General features: G+C 42.9%; 1 protein-coding gene across 15 annotated transcripts in view; it reads left to right on the top strand.

Annotated features, from left to right (window-relative positions):
* The window catches only part of gramd1ba (GRAM domain containing 1Ba), an 808,348-nt gene that overhangs the window by 649,939 nt on the left and 134,012 nt on the right, over positions 1 to 24,397 (top strand). For 10 of the 15 annotated variants that reach the window (XM_038778914.1, XM_038778911.1, XM_038778917.1 and 7 more), the window contains 2 exons: positions 10,734 to 10,754; positions 18,438 to 18,461. The exons of 3 other annotated variants lie outside the window; for them this stretch is intronic. In XM_038778914.1, coding sequence (XP_038634842.1) covers positions 10,734 to 10,754; positions 18,438 to 18,461 — 45 coding nt within the window. The remainder of the gene's footprint in view (positions 1 to 10,733; positions 10,755 to 18,437; positions 18,462 to 24,397) is intronic. 2 more of the 15 variants (XM_038778907.1, XM_038778909.1) reach the window with 2 other exon arrangements.

Here is a 24,397-nt window from a genome sequence, read left to right as displayed (position 1 = left end):
AAATCAAAATCAAAAAGCGTGACAAGCCTGCTGAAGAAAATAGCAATGATTTATAACCGGATTGTTTGCTTATATAATTATTATTGTTATGATGTCTGCCAGGGCTCAGTTGTAGCATTCTTGTCTCTGAGTTGGAAGGTTGTGGTTCAAATCCCACTCCAGTGTTTTGAGCACAAAAATCTAAACTGATGCTCCAGTGCAGTACTGTTGAGATGCTGTCTTATGGATGACCACTGTTACATTGCTATTTGTAGCATTCACAGTTCCTACTTAAAGCAGTGTCTCCACTTATAAAGTACTTCACTGGCTGGAACGTATCCTTTCATCAAAAAATCTATTAAATAGAAGTTCTTTTTTACTCTCAATAATTTGATCTATTCATTTTCATAACCTTATCCAAACTTACGGCATCCAATCTTGTTGAAATTTAAAACTCTCATTAAACTATCTTAAAAAGTTGCTCCCAAATCTAAAATGCACAACTGTTCTGGTGAAGCAGAAGAAAACATATGAAAAGAAATGAAAGAAAGCAATTATTTGAAGCTCTCAGCTTCTTGCAAACTAGCTTTGAAACTCATCCTAATGGAACAGCTTCTAAGATGTGACAGTTACAGATTTAATTTTCTTTTGTCCTTGCCATATTTCTGATTTTAAACATTTTTTCTGAGGTAATTCTTCCTACCTATTTCCCCAGGGTGCTACTTGTGTGCCAAACAGCATAAGCAGCGAGTAATAGACTGAGCAAAGCAATTCCACGATGAATGCATCAGATCTAAACTCTGTTGTCCTGCCGCATCCAGCTGTGAATGGTGGTGGACAATTAAACAACTCACTGGAGGAGGAGGCTCCACAAATATCCCCATATCCTCAATAATGGAGGAGCCCAGCACATATGTGGAAAAGTCGAGGCTCAGCCATTCGCAACAGTCTTCAGTCAGGTTTCACCTCGGTCTCCTCCATTGGTCCCCAGCATCACCGATGTCAGTCTTCAGCCAATACGATTCGCATGATGTTAGGAAATGGCTGAAGGCACTGGATAGTGCAAAGGCGATGGGCCCTAACAATAGCCCGGCAATAGTACTGAAGACTTGTGCTCCAGAACCTGCTGCACCCCTAGCCAAGCTGTTCCAGGACAGCTATAACACTGACATCTACCCAAAAATGTTGGAAATTACCCAGGTGTGTCCCGTATACAAGAAACAGGACAAATCCAACCCAGACAATTGCCGCCCTATCAGTCTACTCTCAGTAAAGTGATGGAAGGAGTCATCAACAGTGTTATCAAGTGGCATTTGCTCAGCAATAACCTGCTTACGGATGCCCAGTTTAGGTTCCGCGAGGGTCACACAGCTCTTGACCTCATTACAGCCTTGGTTCAAACATGGGCAAAAGAGCGGAATGCCAGAAGGGAGGTGAGAGTGACTGCCCTTGACATCAAGGCAGCATTTGACCGAGTATGGCATCAAGGAGCATCCCTACCCAATGATCTGAACAAGTTCTATGCCTGCTTTGAGCAAGTCAGCCAATGCATCAGTGCCACCCGCCCCAACAGCCCTGGACACACTAGTACAGCCTTAGACCTAAGAGCTGCCTTCTTAAAGTGAATTAGCGGAAAGTAACGGACCCTGACAGAGGCTTTGGGTGAGCACTCAGAGCCTTCACAGACCAGCTGGCGAGTGTATTCGCAAATATCTTCACCACCTCACTCCTCCGCTCTGAGGTCCCCACTTCCTTCAAGAAGACCACCATAATACCAGTACCAAATAAGAACAAGGTAGCCTGCATCAACGACTACCGACCGATGGCCCTGACGTCTGTTGTCATGAAATGCTTTGAGCGGCTAGTCATGAGACGGATCACTGCCAGCCTCCCAGACGGTCCCGATCCACTGCAGTTTGCGTATCACCGCAACTGGTCCACAGCAGATGCTACCTCTCTGGCTCTACAATGAACACTCAAACACCTCGACAATAAGGACCCCAAGTAAGACTGCTGTTCATTGATTGCAGCTCCGCCTTCAACACCATTATCCCGACAAGACTAATAACCAAACTCTGCAATCTTGGACTTCACCCCTCCATGTGCAAATGGATAGTTGACTTCCTCACCAACAGACCGCAATCTGTCAGGACAGGCAACAGCACCTCCTCCACAATAGTCCGCAACACCGGAGCCCCGCAAGGTTGTGAGCTCAGTCCTCTACTGTACCCCCTATACACACATGACTGTATGGCAAGATTTAGCTCCAACTCAATCTATAAGTTTGCGGATGATATGACTGTGGTGGACCATATCTCAAACAACGATGAATCAGACTACAGGAGGGAGATAAATCACTTGGTTGCATGGTGTACCGAAAACAACCTCTCTCTAAATGTCGGAAAGACCAAGGAACTGATCATCAACTTCAGGAAGCGTAGCACGACACACATTCCTGTCTGCATCAATGGTTCCAAAGAGGAGATGGTCGATAGCTTTAGGTTCCTGGGGGTCACCATCACCAACACTCTGTCCTGGTCCATTCACGTTGATGCAATAGTCCAGAAAGCCCAACAACTTCCTACGGAAGCTAAAGAAATTTGGCATGTCTGCATCGACTCTCTCAAACATCTACAGATGTGCGATAGAGGGCATCCTAACTGGCTGCAACATAGCCTGGTATGGCAACTACTTGGTCCAAGATCACAAGAAACTGTGGTGAACTCAGCCCAACACATCACACAAGCTTGCCACCCCCACATTGATTCTATATACACCTCCCGCTGCCTCAGGAAGGCAGACAGCATTATCAGAGACCCCTCCCACCCAGGCATTGCCTTCTTCCAGACCCTTGCATCAGGCAGAAGGTACAGAAGTCTGAAGACCCACACATCCAGACAGAGGAATAGCTTCTTCCCCACAGCTACAAGACTCCTCAATGACTCCTTCTTGGACTGATCTGTTCCCTGTAAGAACACTATTATTGAAGCCTTATGCTGCCCTGGCTCATGTATTTGCTTTGGTTGGCCCCTTGTTCCGCACTGTAACCAATCACTTTGTCAATGTACCATTTGTCAATGTTCCCTGTTGATTTTTTGGAAGATGGTTGTGGTGGTTGGAGGTCAATCAGCTCAGCTCTAAGACATTGCTGCAGGAGTTCCCTAGGGTAATGTCCTTGGTTCAACCACCTTCAGCTGCTTCATGAATTACTTCCTTTCCATCATAAGGTCAGAAGTGGGGATGCTTGCGGGTGACTGCACAATGTTCAGTAACATTTGTGACACCTTGGATAATGAAGCAGTCCATGTTCAAATGCAGCAAGACCTGGAATATCCAGGCTTGGGCTAACAAGTGGCATGTTACATTCGCGCCACATAAGTGCTAGGCAATGACCATCTCCTACAAGAGAGGATCTAACCACCGCCCCATGACATTCAATGGCTTAACTTTTGCTGAATCCCCTACAATCAACATCCTGGGGATTATGATTGATCAGAAACTGAACTGGACTAGCCATATTAATACTGTGGCTACCAGTGCAGGCCAAAGGCTAGGAATCCTACGCCGAGTAACTGACCTCCTGACCCTCCAAAGCTTGTCCACCATCTACATGGCACAAGTTAGGAGAGTAATGGAATACTCCCGGCTTAACTGGATAAGTACAACTCCAACAACACAAGAAGCTCAACACCAACCAGGACAAAGCAGCCCATTAGCTCTCCCTTCCACAAATATTCAAACCCTCCACCACCGATGAACAGTGGCAGCTGTGTGTACCGTCTACAAGATGCACAAACTCACCAAGATTCCTCGGACAGTACCTTCCAAACCCACGACCATTACCAGTTAGAAGGACAAGAGCAGCAGATACCTGGGAACCCTACCACCTGGAGGTTCCCCTCCAAGTCACTTACCTGACTTAGAAATATATTGCCGTTCTTTCACTGTCATTGGGGCAACATCCTGGAACATCCTCCCTAACAGCACAGTGGGTGCACCTACACCTCGAGGACTGCAGCGGTTCAAAAAGGCAACTCACCACCACCTTCTGAAGGACAATTAGGGATGGGCAATAACCAGGCCTAACCAGTGATGCCCACATCCCGTAAATTAAAAAAAAATTCGTAAGTTCTCCTTGGAGAAGAGAAGATTGAAAGGGGATTTGATAGAAGTGTTGAAAATTATAAAAGGAAGCAGTGGCACAATAGTATTGTCACTGGACTAACAATCTAGAGACCTGGGGAGCCGGTTTCAAATTCTGCCACAGCAGATGGTGAAATTTGAATTCAATCAAAATGTGTACTTAAAATGATGACAATGAAACCATTCTCGATTTGGTTCCCTCATGTCATAGAAGATTACAGAAACCCTACAGTGCAGAAGGAGGCCATTTGGCCCATCCAGTCTGCACTAACCTTTTTGAATGAGCTACCCATTTACATTCCCATAATCCCATAGCCTAACCTGCACATCAAGGGGCAATCCACCTAACCCGCACATCTTTGGACTGTGGGAGGAAACCGGAGTACCGGGAGGAAACCCATGCAGACTCTGGGAGAACATACAAACTCACTGGGTTTGTGAGGCACCAGTGCTAACCACCATGCTATGAAGAAAGGTTGAGTAGATTAGGATTGTTTTCATTGGAAAGACGGAGGTTGAGGGGGGACCTGATTGAGGTCTACAAAATTATGAGAGGTATGGACAGGGTGGATAGCAACAAGCTTTTCCCAAGAGTGGGGGTGTCAGTTACAAGGGGTCACGATTTCAAAGTGCGAGGGGGAAAGTTTAAGGGAGATGTGCGTGGAAAGTTTTTTATGCAGAGGGTGGTGGGTGCCTGGAACGCTTTACCAGCGGAGGTGGTAGAGGCGGGCACGATAGCATCTAGACAGGTATATGAATGGGCGGGAACAGAGGGAAGTAGACCTTGGAAAATAGGAGACAGGTTTAGATAAAGGATCTGGATCGGCGCAGGCTGGGAGGGCCGAAGGGCCTGTTCCTGTGCTGTAATTTTCTTTGTTCTTTTCTTTGTTAGGGAAGGAAATCTGCTCTCTTTACCTGGTCTGGCCTACACGTGACTCCAGATTCACAGCAATGGACTCTTGTTGGGCGGTTAGAGACGGGCCATAAATGCTGGCTGAGTTAGCGATGCTCACATCCCATAAAATTAATTTTAAAAAAGAATATTTAGCGTAAGGTCACGGACTCCGGTCTAAGGTAAATGAAAAAAGAACCTGACGAAATAATCAAAGCCAACATGAAAGTTTTTTAAAGCAGCGAATGGTAATGATGCGGAATTCACTACCTCTGAGCGTGTTGGAGGCAGATTCTGCAGTGACTCAAAATACAGTTGGATCATTCAGAGAGCGAACTTGCAGGGAAAGAGGAGGGAAGTGGTGCCAGCTGAGTTGCTCTCGCAGAGAGCCAGCATGGACATAGAAGGGCAAATGAACGCCTTCTGTGCTGCAACTATTCTAGAATTCTATGTGTAAGCAACATTCAATACAGTAACTATCAACTAAACTAGACTTGAACATCATAGTTATGTTTTGGAATTGGCCAGGCGGTTTAAAATGATTTCTGCTGGTCATGATTGTAAATGGATTGTAAAATTGTGCACCAGATTCAACCAAATTCTTACCAAGCAGGTTAAGTTAATACTCTGGCACTTTGTTAACTATCTGCTTGCATTATTTTGCTGCTTCCCAGTTCTGTTTTGCAAAACAAAGAGTTAAATGCTCCCTGTTAACTATTATAGAGTAGAACAGAAAGGAGATTTAATTATAGTTCCCTACTAGTCTCCACTGAACAGACTGTGGTGGAGGGGCGAGGAGCGCGATGCTTGTGGTATGAATAACGGCTTTGGTTTGAGTGTAGAAGTGATGATCCTTTCGAAGCTACGAATGGAGCATAGCAGTACATGAAATGTTAAATGCAACTAACCACTCGCATTATCTTGGAACAGTGCCGTGAAATCTGGTTTACTTTGAGCAGATGTTCACAGAATCAGTGCTACATGAAAAAAGTTTTAATTTGACAGCATTATGTTATTTTTTTTTCCCCTGATGGGCTTTGCTGTTTTGCTTTTAACAATAGGTTAGCTCATCACCAGTGAGAAAGTAATTTATTCAGATCAGAGGCGTTCTAATTTCTCTCCCAGATCTGTGTGGAGTTGGCTTATCCAATTTGGGTAACAGTAAGGATGCCACAATGGAACTTGGTGCTGCTAGAGGAGGATGGGGGAAATGAGCCCCAATTTTTGATATTAACCACAGACATCATTGCAAGTGTTCCTCAGGGTAGGGTCCTAGGTCTAACTATCTTTAATTGCTTCATCAATAACCTGACCATTATAAGGCCAGAAGCAGAGCTTTTCATTGATGATTGCATAATACTTGGATACTGAAGCAGTCCATGCCACATGAAGCAGAAATTGGGAATCATTCATACTTAAGCTGATAAATGACTAGTAACATTCGCACTAAAGAAGTGCCAGGCAATAGCCAGCTCCAGGAAGGGAGATTCTAAACATCTCCCCCTGACGTTCAACAGTATTATCATCGCTGACGTTCAACAGTATTATCATGGCTGAATCCTGAATCCTGCATCATCAACATCTTGTGGTTACTGTTGCTCAGAAACTTAACTGGACCAACCATACTGTGGCTACAAGAGCAAGTCAGAGGCTGGATATTTCTGCAGTGAGTAACTCACCTCCTGACTCCCCAAATCTTGTCTATCATCTATAAGACATAAATCAGGAATGTGATAGAATAGTCTCCACTCACCTAGATGAGTGCCGTTCCAACGCCGTTCAAAAAGCTTGACGGACAACTTCCGGTGCCGACCATGGAGTGAGCGGTCGCGCATTTGGTGGCTCCCGCTCAAGGTGGATTTTCTTTGGTCTTTTCCCCCCACCCGAAGGGTGAAGTATTTGAGAGCAAGAGGTGCAGGAGTGCCGAGGGAAGGTTTTACTCCTCTGGTGTGGCTGGTAGATGGATTCACGGATTAAGAGTGGTGCAAGAACGAAAGATTATCTGGAGCAGGAAAGTCTTTGTGGTGGTGCGCCACAGGAAAAGGGCAAAGGGGAGGGGGGTTGCTCTGCCTGCCCAGTGGTCGATGGAGCAGCTGATATTCCTCAACGATATGTTACGGCAGCAGAGGAAAGAGGCTCTGGAAGACCTAGCCAAGTGGACCACTTTAAGTTGGGGTTTGAGCAAGTGGAGCAGAGGATACATGTGGACATTGTGCGGGGAGGGTTGGACAACCCCATGTCTGGCCGTGTCTAAGGTTGAAGGAATTCTGGCAGGGGCTAGCGAACATGATGTCCGAAGTACTGGGGATGGAGGTGGCGATATTCGGGGCAACGGAAGACCTGGGAGTCCAGTAGGTGAATGAGGCTGATGCCTTGGCCTTTGCCTCGCATTAGCCCGGGATGGGTTTTTATCTATTGGGTGGACTCAAAGCCACTGAAAGTGGGGGTGTAGGTGAGGGACCTGTCGGAATTCTTGAGGCTGTAGGAGGTCAGGTTCGTCTTGAGGGTGTCAGTGGATGGGTTCACCTGGAACGTTTTTTGATTTCTTTAAGGAGGTTTGAGGGGTCAGTGGGTGGGATGGGAGGTGTGAGGAATTTAAAATGGGGAAGGCAGGATGTGAGAAGGGGGTAGCATTTGGGGAGTGGGTGTTGGTTGTTTAGAAAGATGTTTGGTTGTTCTTCTGCTTTTGTTTATTTGTATGAAAATGCTTTGAAGAAAGTATTTTTTAAAAAAAGCTTGACACCATCCAGGATACAGGAGTCCACCTGCTATTGGCACCCCAATCTGCCACCTTAATTATTCATACCACCTCCACCAGTACACAGTGACAGCAGTCTTCACTGTCTGCAAAACGCACTGCAGTATCTCGCCAAACCTCCTTCAATAGTACCTTCCAAGCCCACAACCCCTACCACCTTGAAGGACAAGAGCAGCAGATAATAGATGGAAATTTCACCAACTGGAAGTTTCACTCCCAAGTCACCCACTGTCCTGACATGGAACTGTATATCACATTATTTCACTGTCGTTGGGACCTTGAACTCCCTTCCTAACAGCACTGTGGCCGTAACTACGCCATTTGGATTCATTGAGGCTAATTAAGGATAGGCAAGAAATGCTGACCTTTCCAGCAGCATGCACATCCCAGGATGCTTAATAAATAAAGTCTGACCACCCAGGTAGAAACCACATTTGTAAAGTCAGACGAGGACAGTCTGGTTGTGATCCTGCCCAGAACCACTGGCTAAGGAACTGACATTCCTTTTGTGAAACCATATTTGAACCAAGCTAATGCAGGATCCTGGTTTCGGCATAATTACAGACAGGAAAATGGTTATCGAAACAGCCTGTATGAACTATAATATAATCTTTCTTGTCACAAGTAGGCTTGCGTCAACACTGCAATGAGGTTACTGTGAAAAGCCCCTAGTCGCCACATTCCAGCGCCTGTTCGGGTACAAGGAGGGAGAACTCTGTATTTATGTCTTGTTTGTAATTTTATGTACTGGCTGACTCGGACAGTTTTATGATAATAGCCGACTGGATCATGTGACAACCTCTTCACAATTAACAAGATTGAGGAGAGCTCTTGAAGTATAAACTAAATATATTCATTTTGTGGTCGAGTGGGTCAATTGTATGGAAAGTTGCAGGTTTGCCTATCTACATTCAATCCATGACTTCAGTGGACAATCGATATTCATCTGAAGCATAAGAATTTTGCAGGGCTACAGGAAAGAAGCATGAAAGTGGGACTAGGTGAGTCGCTCTTCCACAGAGCCGGCAGATAGGGGCCAAGTCGCTTCTTTATGTGCTGTAGGCATTCAATGAGTATATAAAGAAAGGGCTGACTTTTATGAAAAACAACCTTTCATGCCCTCAGAATTTCCCAAAATTAATGCAATAATTTCTCCAGTTTTCTTCTTTCACTTTCTCTCTTGTAGATTTGACTTCTTCATACCATGGTTTTACGGAGGCTGTTAATTGCCCTTATGTTGACAAATGTCCATTTCTCCTCTTTAAACTTTAGTGACTTTGTTTGACGCCGTAGTCAAGGCCAATCTTTACATAGTTTTAGGAACCATTGTGATGGTTTGTAGAATATTGGCAGGGGTGCTGCAAAGTCTGGCTCCTGTGATGCTTCCTCAGCTAACCCAGCTTGGACTGCGCAGAATCTTCTTGATGCAAATGAGTTAATGGCATTGAGGGCAGTTTTTAACCTAACCAGCCAGTTGGGAACTGACTGATAATGGTCGTGGACAATGTCCGTTTTACAGTCTGCCCAATTTTACTCTCCACTAATGTCACGGCAAAGTAATATTAGGCGGGATGTAAAACCAGCATTCAGTTGATCCAGTAGGTTTTATACCTAGTGAGGTAAACTAAAATGATCCACTTAAATTTTAATCCTTCAAGAGAGTCGACAGTGGGGAAAATTTTAATTTGCAAATGAAGAATTCCCCCTTCTACGCGATGCACTTAGTTTCCACACCTTTCAGAATCATTACTAAACAATCATTTATCTGACTCATTCTTGTTTCGTGGAAGGTCTGAGGAGGATTCTGATATTTTTGTGCTGATTTTCTTTGAATATAAAATGTAAGTTTCGCAGAATTTTGAATGGCTTTTTTCCAAAGGGCCATGTCCCACAGGTTATGCTGCATCATATCTGTAATTATTTTATGATCTTGGATTTGTGCCTACTCGTTGTTTACTACCTGCTTACGTGAAATCTTATTTCTTTTGTTAACGTATGTAAAACACTGGCCCTGAATTTGTTCTGCTGCAGTGTTAGAAATGCTACTGGAGTTGAGCCATGATAAATCTAGCCAACACTTCAACTCCTCTTCCAAATATTTGTCATTTTAACCTGTTTAGGTTAAAACATAACGACGTGCATTTAAATAGCACTTTTCGCAACCACCAGATGTCTCAAAGTGGTTTACAGCCAATTAAGTACTTTGGTAATGTTGTCACCGTTGTAACGCTGGAAACCTCCATCATGGCAGAGTGCCCCAGGAAGCAGCAACAAAGTTAAATCTAGGGCAGCATGGTGGCTCAGTGGTTAGCACTGCTGCCTACGGTGCTGAGGACCCAGGTTTGATCCCAGCTCCGGGAGGAGGTCACTGTCAGTGTGGAGTTTGCATATTCTCCCCGTGTCTGCGTGGGTTTCACCCCAACAACCCAAAGGTGGATTGGCTACGCTAAATTGCCCTTTAATTGTAAAAAAATAATTGGGTATGCTAAATTTTTTTTAAAATGTAATCTGCCCTGCTTGCACCCACAGCCACACACACAGTAGTAGTTTGTACTATTCCTCTGCATACAGTATAAATAGACTTTCCTACACCCACACTCCTGCAGAGAAAATTACTATTTTGAAGATAAAAGCCTGACCATTTATAGTGTTTAGTTAACTGGTAGTACTAGGCAAAGATGAAGTCTCTGAATTGAATGTCCAGCTGTAGTATAAATATCTCCGCAATTAATTTTCTACGTATATATGTTTCACGTGAATATAAAGTACTGCACCCAGCTCAAAATAATGATTCCAAGGGGGCTCAGTTAGTTAATGGAAGCAGTACTGTTTTTTTGACATTTAACCCACTAACATCTTGGCTTTGAAGTTCTATTTCTAAGTGTTTTTTTTCTTAACATTTCAACCAATTTTATGTTGTGATTTCTTTGTTTTCTTCTGTGCATGCTCTGTCTCTACTAGTCTCACAAGCGACTTTCAAAAGTAAGCATTTTCTTTTCTGTTTCCTTAATAGACTGTGGTTTCTGATTGCATTCTTTGTACTGTTACATATCACGCACCAACAGACTAAGTACTTCAAGCGAGCCAGGCTGCTTTCTTCGTCCAAGTCCATTCCATAGCAAATCTCTTATTTTGTGTGCTCAAAGTATAAGGACTAATGTATTCTAAGATAGCTAGGCATGGGGCTCAGTCGAGGACAGGTTGAGCTTTGTCGCCAAAGGCAATGACTAGAAATCGGTGCCGTTAAATATTTATCATCTCCTCTCATAATTTCCATCCTAATGTTTTCAAGTGTGCCTCTCCTTCAGGTTAAAAATATGCAGTTTCAAAAGTAAAATATGAAACAAAACTTTGGAATAACAAACTACTTTTTTAAAAAAAAATCGTGTTTTACACTTCAGCCTTTTGAAAAGACACTTGAATTAAATTAAAGCAAAGTTAAGTTGGTAAAGCAAAACAGGAAATGCTGGAAATCTGAAACAAAACCATAACTTACTAATAATACGCAGGCCAATCAGGCATCTGTAAAGAGACAAGTCAGGTCATAACATTTTGCATGTCTACCTTTCATCATGAGGCACTTCTCCCTCTCCAGATGCTGGCTGACCATTTCTGTAATTCCCAAGTTTTCTGTTTTATATTTGAGTTCTAGTGCTTGTGTCCAATTATTCAGCAGCAGTACAACAATTCTTTACTCTCTCTATTTGCACCCTTTATTTAGAATATTTTTTTCAATCAAATCAGGGCTTTGAGTTATTGGCCTGTCTTGTTATTTTAAATTTTATTTTTAAAAGAGCGCATCCTTATTGGTGAGCAACCTGGAAGGTCTAGCAGGAGCTTTAGAAGCTGACCTGTCAATCTATAACAGTAAAACCATTGAGAATATTTTGTGCACGACAACATCCTGAAAAAAAACTGTCTACACAGCATAGGTGAGGCTGATAACTGCAAGGAACTACACCTATGATGGGACAATCCAACAAAACTTTGAGAACTACTTTTAGTTGCCGAATTAGGGTTGAGTAACCACATAAATAAACTTGATAATTAATATCTGTACATTGGGTCATTTAATAACTTTCTCGATCCTGCCTTTACATAAACTTTCAAAGAAATATTCCTGAAACTGGCGAGGGAATTTTCTCCATCTCCTTTTCACCCAACCATTTCATTCTCCCACATGATCATAATTGAAATTGCACATAATGGTTATCTGCTATGGCAAAACACTAAGCTTAATCCACTGTGCTGAGGACATCATTTGTGGGGGTAGCTGTACTGCCTAAACCCTGAGGTAAGATGCCTGCACTTCAATCTGTTCATCGTTGCATAGATATTTTGTACGGCTGTTTCAGTTGTACCTTGCATTTTTTCTCTTGCGGTGATTTTGGATGCACCGGGAAATGCTGGCAGCTGGATTTTTACAAACATCCATTTCACAATTTTGTAGATATAGTGCAAATATGTTAAATATTGTACAGTCTGCCTTTACTTGTGTGTAATTGAGCAGCGCAGAAAAAGGCAGAGACTTCCTCCATGTGCTTTGTGCATGGTTCTCAGCTTAGTAGAGTCCCTTCATAGTGACTGAACACATCAGTCATGCCTGTCTCTCGTAGGGAGTGAGGATGTCGCCCACAATGTACAGGAGTGATGTCACTCATTCCAGTGAATTCCACTCATTGTCAGTGTGTGCTCTGTGCACCTTCTGAGCTGCGGCTGGCACATATTCTATATGCCTCAGCCTCCCATGACCGTGATCCTCAATGGTACAGCTTATAAAGGATGATGTTAGATCAGGAGAGGTGAAACTTACCCTGCTGCATCACCGTGATATGGCCCTAGCCGTTGAGAACAGGTGAACTTCCATCAGCGAGACAGCAATCAGACATTCACAGAAGCTCTGTGAGGATTTATGTACTGTCCCCACTGAAAGTTGTCATCATCCTGTTGCAACGTAGGACTATGGGCAACCGCTGTGTTGCCATGACAGGAGCCTTATCTCCAAGGGTGTGCACTGCCATATGTCAGATGGGAGGAGCCATATGGAGAAAATGTGATGTCCTCACTGGATGTCTTCATCATCCTTCATGAATCTTGTGGCAATGAACTGCTCTCCCAGTCGGTCAATGTTGCAGGCACATCATGGAAGTCAGTGATTTTGGGAGTCAGTACACCAAAGGTTAACCACTGAGCAAAAATCAGTGACACTCACATAAGTGGTGCTCGAGAGAGCATAATTGTGTGAGTACAAGCATGTCAATTGAGTTGCTGCCGAAGGGTCTCAGCTGCAATGGTAATGATCACGTCTTTCCCAGGGACCCCCAGACCCCCTGGTACCATCGTGTCTCTTCTCCAACCCCCCCCCCCCAGTACCCTGTAAGACCATAATACATAGGAGCAGATTTAGGCCCCTCGGCCCTTCATGTCTGCTCCGCCATTCAATCATGGCTGCCAGTTTTCTCATCTCCATTCTCCTGCCTTCTCCGCATAACCCCATATCCCCTTATTAATCAAGAACCTATTTATCTCTGTCTGAAAATCACTCAGTGATTCACAGCCTTCTGTGGTAAAGAGTTCCACAGATTCACCACCCTCTGGCTGAAGAAATTCCTCCCAAGTCCCTTTGTGCTGATTTCCTTAGCATTTCCCCATTTAGAAAATAGTATGTGCATAAATTCCTCCTTTCAGAAGTGCATGACCTCACACTTTTTCACATTGTATTCCATCTGCCACTTCTTTGTCCACTCTCCTAGCCTGTCCAACCCTCCTGCCACCCGCCTGCTTCCTCAATACTACATGTCGCTCTACAGATCTTTGTATCATCTGCAAATTTAGCAACAGTGCCTGCAGTTCCTTCTTCCAGATCATTAATCATAGAATCATAGAATTTACAGTGCAGAAGGAGGGCATTCGGCCCATCGATGCTGCACCAACCCTTGGAAAGAGCACCCCACTTAAGCCCACGCCTTCACCCCATCCCATAAACCAGTAACTACACCTATCCGTTTTTGGGACACTAAGTGCAATTTATCATGGCCAATCCACCTAACCTGCACGTCTTTGGACTGCGGGAGGAAACCGGAGCACCCAGAGGAAACCCATGCAGACACGGGGAGAACGTGCAGACTCCACACAGACAGTGACCCAAGCCGGGAATCGAACCTGGGACCATTGATCTGTGAAGCAACTGTGCTACCGTGCTGCCCTCAATTAATGTATATTATGAAAAGTTGTGGCCCTAGCACCAACCCCTGAGGCACACCACTAGTCGCGGCTGACATCCTGAAAAAGACCCCTTAATTCCCACTCTCTGCTTTCTGCCAGTCAGCCAATCTTCTATCCATGGCAGGATCTTGCCCTCAACACCATGTGCTCTTAACTTATTTAACAGTCTCCTATGCGTCACCTTCTCAAAGGCTTTCTGGAAATCTAAATAAATCACATCCATTGGTTCTCCTTTGTCTAACTTCCCTGTTACTTCCTCAAAGAACTGATTTGTCATACATGACCTCCTCTTGATGAAGCCATGCTGACTCAGTCCTATTTTATCGTGCACTTCCAAGTACTCCGCGATTTCATCTTTAATAATGGATTCTAAAATCTTACAACGACCAAAGTCAGGCTAACCGGCCTATAATTTGCTGTGTTCTGCCTCCCTTCTTAAACAGCGGTATTACATTAACCACTTTCCAATCCTCTGGGACCCTTCTTGCCTCCAGTGATTCCTGAAAGATCACCACCAATGCCTCCACAATCTACTCAGTTGTTGTGTTTCCCCACGAGCCTTTCCACCCCGGGGACCCTGGAGCCTAACCCGCATGCCATTTGAAACTAGTCATGATTGATCAGACATCATGTTGCTGTGGATGGATTATTTGACGGGGTGGTGGTGGGTGTTTGATTCCAGCATATGGGCTTGATAATGAGATGCAAATGTATCATAATGAGGTCCCGACAATGGACGGCAAGAAACATGGCCCACCACTGTCGGTGAGGGGACAATCAAGGTAATCTTGCACGCCGACTTTAGCCTTCTCGTGATATTTTCTGCTTTGTTGCCAAACCTGCCCGACGCTAACTGAATTGGAAAATCCCAGCCTGTCTTTCCAATTAATATAATATGTGCTACTAAATAAACACATGTATGACCATGAACACTACTGTTTGGTACACCGTCACAATTGCAACATTTCAGATTGGTGTATTGGCACATGCTTCCTTGCGTTTGGAAACTGAACCACATTTGCCCCAATATTCTTTTTGTAGAATTGTTCACATTCTCCTTCACGAGATACAATCCACTCCGAGTAATTCCAAGTCACCTTTGTACTAAAAGTAATGCATTACGTGGCAAAATACCCCACAAAGGAGAGAATCTGAATCTGTTTTTAAAAAAAATTTGACTTGTTAGGGAATTTAAATTGAGCAACTTTGAAATAAATGGAGTAGACAGTGCACTATTATTTTGAATAATCCTGCAAATTCCTTCCATTTAGCTTTTGCTAAAAACATTTTTTTATTCAAATCTCACGTCCACAAAATTCTGCTTTCCTGATGTCTCTTTTGTCCATTGATATTGGATAATCATCTGAATAGAAAAATAACTGCAGGGCTCTGGGAAAAGGTAGGGAATTGGGACGAGCTACGTTTCCCCTGCATGGAGCTGCCACAACATGTTGACTGGCCTGTTTTTGTGCTGTGTAACCATTCTCTGAACTGCACTGTCTTTTCTCGCAGTATGGCACTCAAACTCTGAAGATCCCTGGTTTGATCCCTGCCCTCTTCTTAATTATGATAATGGCAAAAACACTGCAGTTGATTTCATAGTGGTTGGCAGAGGGAGGAAAATAATGGTCAGGTCTCTATTCCGATTTATCACCTGTGCTAAAAAAAATGTTTCGGTGATGGAAGGATTGGGCTTGACTATGTTGCCCCTCAAAGTTGAGCATTTTGCTGATAGTCATGACTCATGTTTGAGAAACAAAGATTTAAGTGAGAAAATACAAGAAAACGGGTACACCTGAGCGTATAGTACCTCAATATGTGTCAGTGCTACCAGAAGAGTAAATATTGTAGGGATTATTGCCAAGGATAAACACTTCCACACATAAGCTTTGGGACTTCCGTTGTGTCAGTGTTCAGGTTCTGAAGAACAATATATAGGCTTATTTAGTATCAGACTTCTGCATTATCTGATTTCTCCCACAAAACACCCCATATAAATTATGGAGATGTTCCAAATCTGATGTGAGAAAATAGAATTGTAACAAGTTTGCTTGGTGCCAAACTGATGCATTCAGCAGGTACAGTTCCTCTCCTTGTCTTAGAAACAGATAGAACTCCGATCTTTCAACAATTCCATAATAATGTGTTCATTATCTGGACAGGAGTCCCAGAAATGGTGAGACCTCAGATCGGGAAGGATGTGATGCAGGTCAACCTCCTTCATAAGTATCTAATGTGGTGGCGAACAGAAATAAAGGAGGGAATAAGCAGAGAGGAAGTTTTATACAATAATCCCAACATTTGATGGTATTTGTGGTGCTTTGATTAAATCTGTGGATGGTGGATGGTACTGATCATGACCAATTGCAGTAGACCACCTTTCTTCAAGTCAGATGGTCATGAGATTGATTGCAGCAGTACATGTAGTCAAGCCAATGCTGCCCTTCGTCAATTAATGCCTTAAATTTCTAGTTACCTGATAGATGGGCTGGTTTGGTGGTTTGTTGTGAAGGCGTGCCTGTTATTCTGGGAGAGGAGATTTTGCTGGAGACGAGATGCTACTGGAGAGTGAAAAGTCAGAACTAGGGAAGTGGCAGCTAACTTGACCCCATCCTGTGCATTTTCTGTCAACCAACAGTCGAATATCATTTGATTATGAACATATGTCTATAGAACAGTACAGAATGGTTTGTATTGTGGGCACCATTGTGTAATGGGCCTCAGAATGCAAGTTAGAGAAGCTTGGATGGCTGGAGGGTTACAAAAATATATTAAAATTGAAATAAATTAGGCGGCACAGTGGTTCGCACTGCTGCCTAAATGCCAGGGACCTGGTTTGATTCTGGCCTTGGGTGATTGTGTGGAGTTTGCACATTCTCCCCATGACTGCAGATGCCCTGGTTTCCTCCCACAGTCCAAAGATGCGCAGGCTAGGTGGGGTTATGAGTATAGGGCGGGGGAGTGGGTCTAGCTAGGGTGCTCGTTCGGATGGTGAGTACAGACTTGAAGAGCCAACTGGCCGCCTTCTGCACTGGAGAGGGAAAAATAATTCTCCTCAGCTAGTGTTTATTTGGAAAGACCAAGGACTGGATTCTCCCTTTCAGCGGCTAAGTGCCGGCGCCAGCAGAACATGTGTGGTCCTTTACGACCAAAAAATCAGCGCCAACCCCTCACCAGTCCCAGAATCGGTGAGGGGCTAGCACCGGCGCCAGGTGAAACTCCTGCCTCCCGCACCGAAAACGGCCGGAGAATGGCCGGGTCCCTGGCCGCACACGCATACAGTTGACGACCTGCAGCGGTTGTGCTGTACGACATGGCGCAGGCCACGTGCGGTGCGGACCTGACCCGCCATCCGCGACCCCCGACCATACCCCACAAATCCCTCCATACCTCGCGGAAGCCTCCCGGGCCAACGGCACGGATCCTGGCCAAGTGTGACAGCGCTGGACACTGTCGGCAACTACCATGCTGTGTTCCCGCACGGTTGAGACCACACGTGCCCCATGCCAGGAATGTGTCCCATGTCAGGAATGTGGCCCATTGGGGTGGAACATCGCCAGAGGGGCGGCCGGTGACACGGTAATGCGCAGTGTGATCATGCTATTTCCGAGGGAGCGGAGTCAAATCGGTGCCGGCCCCGATTTGGGTGTCGGAGCCCATTCTGCACCCAAGCGAACGCCATTTCGGCATCGAGCATCAGAGAATCCTGCCCCCAGTTTTTTTCAAACAAATCATTGTTCATTGTTTATCAGATTAATATTAATCTTAACATTTACTTTCCTTAAATAAACATTAAAATTGTTCCTGGTCCCATCATTCTTTACTGACTTCTGTCTTCAGAGTATAATTAAAATGTTCATAAAATTACAGTAATCAATTTTTTGCTTCGAATAAGATTTGTCTTGAATGTGTCAGCGAGAGGAAAAATGTTATAAATATTCCAGAAGGAAGATTGCAAACTGGGGTTATCTCTGTCTTTGGGAAAGAAGAACAGAAGAATGGGAAATTTGTCCTCCCTGAAGTATCCGTGTATGATGGATTATTAGTAAAATTGAATTTATAGTCTCCCTGTTGTGGACAGAGAGACACCTTGGTATTGTTTCATAACCATCAATTGTTTTCTTTTTCTCTTTTTTTTTCGAATCAAAAGTAACCACAATACTTAGATAATCAGTCCTCACACTGTTGATTGCATGACTGCTTATGAGCCTGACCTTGTTACTCTTTGTGATGGAGTTTTACTTCTGCAGTAGCATAACAAAAGGGCATGATCATGTTTATTGGAACTCTTACTTATTTAAATAATCTATTCACTCATAACATCCAAATTCTTTTTGAATGTATTATTATTTTGTTAGTTGAAACCAGTGCATGAGTATTTCTAATCCTTTGCTTTATCATTTTGATTATTTGTTTTCTATTTTGTGTTTCTTTTCTCAGTATGACCGCCTAAACCTGATAAAAGTAAGGCCAAATCCAGTTTGCTCTCCCTGTTTCCCTTTTGTCCAATTAGAATTGAACTATAGCTCCAAAATGCTTTCCCTAGCCAGTGTTTTTGTTTGTGATTTGATTCCTTTCATCGCTATTAGCTTCCAGTTTGCATTCTTGCATCTATTTCTAGACATTTAGCCTTGCAAGCTCAACCCTCATTTATTACATTTGAATCAATGTATGACAACTGCATATCCATCACCACTTGGGTTAGTGTGCTGAAGGAATTCTGTCTTTACGACAGATTACTGCCAAAAAGCTGGTACATTACAATTTGAATGAAGCATGCAACAGCCATTAAAAGGGCAGGAAGCAACTTGTTACTAATCTGATGCACTTATTGATATTGTGGATATATTGCTTACTGTATCTATCATGAACTAAATCTTATGTAGTATATACTGGAGTTATTATAATATAACTACGTGAGAAACCAACATGGCTTAGTTTTAAAAATGACTTGTAAAACAGCCTATTTAACTGTAACATGATGTTACATGGGGAGATGGTGGCGTAAATCGTAATGTCACAGGGCTAGTAATCCAAAGGCCCAGGCTAATATTAGAGTTCAAATCCCACCATGGTAGCTGGTGGAATTTCAATTCAGTTCAATTAAATGAAATCAATGAATTTAGAATTGAAAGCTAACCTCAATAGTGGTGGCCATGAAGCGATCATTAATTATCATAAAGCCCATCTGGTTTACTTTCAGGAAAACAATCTGCCATCCTTACCTGATCTGGCCGAAATGTGCCTCCAGGCCCATAAGAAATGGTTGATTGACTCCAAATTGCCCTCTGAACCGACGTAATAAGCCACTTAGTCGTAGGTAGCTTTTATCTTCTCAAGGGCAATTGGAGATCGCCTTGCCAGCGATGTCTGTAATCCCATTAAAGAATGGGAAAAGGTTTGGCAGCTGATTGACAACGATCATATACCAAATCATTAAACTCATTTTATCTTGTTCCCTCCCGCTACCCCAGCCTTTGATTCACAAAAATTATATGTTACAACTGCACCATCATGCTTTTGGGATTGATTAAATCATTCAAATTTCCATTCTGCTATTTTATAGCACATTCATAAAATCCCTACAGTGCAGAAGGAGGCCTTTAATAACATGTTATGAGTGACCAAGAGGAATGCATATTGTCTCTCATGACTACATAATTAATTAAGGGCCAAACCCCATTGTACAAAATTACAGAAGAAAACAACTGTTTGAATTATATGGTGCATCTTTAATGTAGGAAAATACATGTCAGGGTGCTTCATAGAGGTGTATCCAAAATCTTGAATGCTGAACCAGATAAGCAAATATCTGGAAAAGTGTTGAAATGCTTAGTTAAACAGAGTTTTAAGGTGGAGAAGCAGAAGGGTCTATACAGAGAATTCCATTGTGTTCGGTTGAGATAACTGAAGGCAATGTTGGAGCAAAAGGAGAGTGCAGATGAATATACAATTCTGGGTAAGGGGATTATAGCACAGGAGGAGTTAGTTAGGGAGTTATGTAAGATGCCCTAATTGGTGTACAAAAATAGATTACAAGCAATAATGAAGTGGTTAGAACGTGTTCATTTTAGCTGACTGTGCTGCTTAGTTTCTGCTAGCTCTGCAGAATGTGAGATTCATGTTTGTTGACATTTTTTTAGCCACATTGTGAAACAAGATGGCCAAGGCAGTCTTCAGATAAGAAATGGAACTGTGCAGCTCAGAATTATTCGATCCATCCTAAATAGTAAACAAGTTGACATCTGGTGCTTTGAAAGAAATATCCCATTTCTGATGGTATTGTTCATAATAACGGCTTGAAATGCCTCAGCGAATCAGCAGCAACCGCATTCATGAGAGACAGCCTGTAAAGATCTTAAACTTTCCTTAGCATATTGTAGAGAGAGTCAAGATTGGAAAAAGTCAACAAAAGTTACCAACTACCCGGATATCGGCTGCAGGCAGAAGAGTTGTGGATAAGCTGAAGTATTTGAAGGATGAGAGGCTGATCCCAGTGGAATAGTTGAGCCCAGATGTAATGGTTAGAGGATGATGCCAAGGTCAAATTTGAAAAGCGTGTAGTCAGAAGGTAAGCAAGGGTGAGGGAGATGAGGGATGGGCAATACTCTTTGATTACCTATAATTATCAGATCGATACCTGATCTAAAATGACCCTATGGTCTCTTAACAAAATATCAAATTTCATGTTTCCACAGTAAATCTAAGATTAGCACGGAGGCTTCAGGCAAGCAATGAAACCACTTTAGGGTTTTGTATACACTCAGCATATTATAACCATATCCTGTGATCTCAGAAATACCTTCCCCTGAACTTCAGAGAATAAAATTCCGTACAAACCACCGATCATCGTCTGCGGGCATACAGCAGGACGCTGACACTATAATTCTTGGTATAGTTACTAGGTTAAGTCCGGATTTTGCCTGCTTTCCTGTGGGGAAGTTCCTTGTTTCTACATTAAGTCCTCTATACCAGTGTTTTTCAAACTTATTTTCCGGGGACCCATTTTTGCCAACCTTCGCGACCCACTCCGGCCGACCTTCGCGACCCACGGCAGTCGGTCGTCCTTCGCGAACCACCATTTTCCCTTGCCTTATCTGCTGCTGACAAAATGGAGGAATCGCAAACGCGCCCAAAGCACGTGATGTCAATGTTCGGGGGGCGTGGCCTGCTCTCTGCCTCCCTTCAGGCAGGAAGATTACATAGAATTTTTTTAAAAATCTTCTGCGTCTCCGATTGCGCAAATTTGCAGGCAACAGCCACAGCAGCCGGCTTTTTTACACATGTTCGGGGGGGAGTGTTTATTTGATAAAGTTTAACAGGAAAAAAAAAATGCAGAAACTGAAAATGTTTTGGTCCTCTAGAAATTGGAAGTTCACCACATCTCACCTAAACATTACAATTAAAAATGTTTAAAAAAAAGACATTTAAAAATCAAATAATTGACAAAGCTTCCAAATACGACCTGCAGGCCCTTTGTTTTGGAATGTTTAAAAATCAAGATTAAAAAAAGTTGACATCTCTTGGTTGAAGTTACAGCAGCTGCGGTGAAACCATCATTGGATCACTCGCCGTTCTTGGAGTAAGAGACTTCCACTTCATCAGCATCAAAGTTCAGAAAGTAGCCAATCACATCATTCTCCCCGAACTTTTTGCAGCCGGCTTTTAATAATGCCGGCCTGCGGACGGCCTTCAAAAAGGCTGCGACCAGATTTTTAAAATGTGGCCGTACTGCCCATGCATGCCCGCTCATCGATGCGCATGCTCAAAACTCTGTGCAAGCACACCGATGAGCGGGCACGCATGCGCAGTGCGGCCGCATTTTTATTCATATGCTCGTGGCCATTTTGAAAGCCACTTGCAGCCGGCAATTATTAAAAGCTGGCTGTTACGCATGGATTTGCGCGATCGGGAGCGCCGCGACGGACGGCTCCCCAACCCTCCTGACACCCGCCCGCGACCCACCCCGCGGGTCGCGCCCCCAACTTTGACAATGCCTGCTCTATACAGTGCAAAGCATAGACCAATGTGCTGCAATGTTAGACTTGTTTTTAATAACTCTTAACACTTGACTTCTGGTATTGATTAGATAACTTGTCACTTTATTTATCTTTTGAGCTGTTAATCATTAGCATTAAACATGAAATGCCCCAATTGTCTCTTGATTGCAAAGGATTAATACATTAATTCTGATTTTTTTATTCATTTGCAATGAGCTAATTAAAGTAACAGAGATGTGGTAATTCTAGAACCGATTACAGATTATATTAAAAATACCCCACTTCCAGTACCTTGTATTCAGTGGTCCAGTTAGGGATGATGGGCAGTGGAATGAAAAGAGAACCTTCAGAGAGGTAATGTATACTTGGTAAACAGGCATATAAGTGAATTTAACTGAATGCTGTAGGCAGCATTGTAACACAGTGGTCAGCACTATGGCTTCACAGTGCCAGGGCCTCGGGTTCGATTCTCGGCTTAGGTCACTGTCTGTGCGGAGTCTGTACATTCTCTCCTGTGTCTGCGTGGGTTTCCTCCGGGTGCTCCAGTTTCCTCCCACAAGTCCCGAAAGATGTGCTGTTAGGTAATTTGGAAATTCTGAATTAGCCCTCTGTGTACCTGAACAGGTGCCGGAATGTGGCAACTAGGGGCTTTTCACAGTAACTTCATTTCAGTGTAAATGTAAGCCTACTTGTGTCAATTAAGATTATTATTATTAAATTATTATTAAATCTATCCCTTAGGGTCCTGTTACAAATGAAATCATAATTTGGCAAAGGTGGTCTGTGCAGTTTAAGATTTAGGCGAAACAGTAACTCATTAATGGATATTGATGTACAGCAAAAATGCAAGCCAGAAAAGAAAATTCATTCTCAAAAAAACAGACCAATAAATCTTATTTCAAAATGTTGACAGAAGCTCAATCGCAGTATGATGAAATCAATATCTGGCTAATCCTTTTCCTGGACGTAAAACAATATTAATATCATTGATACCCTTTCTTCGTCTAAAAATATAACTGGACAACAACCTTTCACCGAGTATAGTCAGGTTTGAGCAGAGGAGGGTCAACTACCAAATCAGTTTACACAATTGTATTAAAACGTTTCCGCTGTTGAGTATTTTATTTCTTACTGCTCATATTTACGTTTTATCAGACCTGTAGAGAGCCAGAGCATCTGTGCATTTTTAATTATCTTTTTCATCGTGAATCCTTTAAGTTCTACATGGGCCTTTTCTATCGACATTCTAATAATTAATTATGATTGCAATTAATATGCTTTTCTCTCCATCAATTCTTTTGACAATGATACAATATCTTCAGGTGATTTTGTAGGGAGGAAGTTTACTGGCCCCAGTTGTATTTAACATTTAAACTTGCATAAAGCTATTGAAATTACCTAATTTCTAAGTCCTCTGGTGATTATGCTGCTTTACATAATCGGGTTCAGTATCCAAGTCAGATGCCCACTTAGTTGCATTCATCAAAATCAGGAATGTTAGTGTTGAGAAACAACTTTTTCCATTTTTGCCATCTAATAACTCCATAAACACTGTCTTGCAACATATTTTAGAAAAGGGTTGATGGTAAGAAGCACAGCCGGAACCCCCATTATTCAAGAAAAATCAGTTCTAGAGATCCAAGATTAATTTTTACTTCCTTTTGTTTGTCAATTTGCTTTTCAGGATGTAGTTAAAACAATTACTGCTGATATTCTTCTCGTGGGGAGAAATTGGCTAAAATAAATTTCCTGAGTCTGTCCAATGGGAGATGAGTGATTGTCATCATAATAAAAGCGTTGTTGATCTGGGAATTGATTTTTGCCATTTACTTTACTATTATTTTGCTTCCCCTCTCTCTTCCAAGCTTGCAATAACCTCAGTGTAGTCTCCCATAATGGTGTCATTAATGTGCATTGTTTAAAATTACGTTTGCCCTGGTATCTAGATAGATCACCACAGTACACCTGCGTAAGGCTCCATCTCTCCCGAGTGTACTTGATGTCATCAATGGCGGAAAGTCATTTCTCAGGTATACCAGAATTCCCGTTGGAGGGAGTGTACATACGCACAAGGGATTTAAACCTATACATGGATGTCATTACTAACTGTGTGCTGAATCTGATTAAATCCTAAATTGGTTGAGAATTTGGCTGTTCTTTTTGTTCAGCAAAGGAGTTAATAAGTGAGGTTCTGAACTAATCCAAATATGCTGAACATGTGCATTAAATAAGAAATAAATAAAGGCACAAATGAAAGAGTGCAACTGCTCTTCTGCGCATTCATCATTCCCAGTTCTGCTGTCCATATCTCAATTTGCACCAAGCCTCATTCACCCATCATCGTTTGCTTGTTGATTTACATTGGTTCCCAATCCAACAGTGCATCAATTAGAAAATTCT

The sequence above is a fragment of the Scyliorhinus canicula genome, chromosome 19, assembly GCF_902713615.1.
Source record: "Scyliorhinus canicula chromosome 19, sScyCan1.1, whole genome shotgun sequence".
NCBI lineage: Eukaryota > Metazoa > Chordata > Chondrichthyes > Carcharhiniformes > Scyliorhinidae > Scyliorhinus > Scyliorhinus canicula.
The sequence above is the reverse complement of the archived record's forward strand: the minus strand, read 5'-3'. Positions and strand labels throughout refer to the sequence as shown.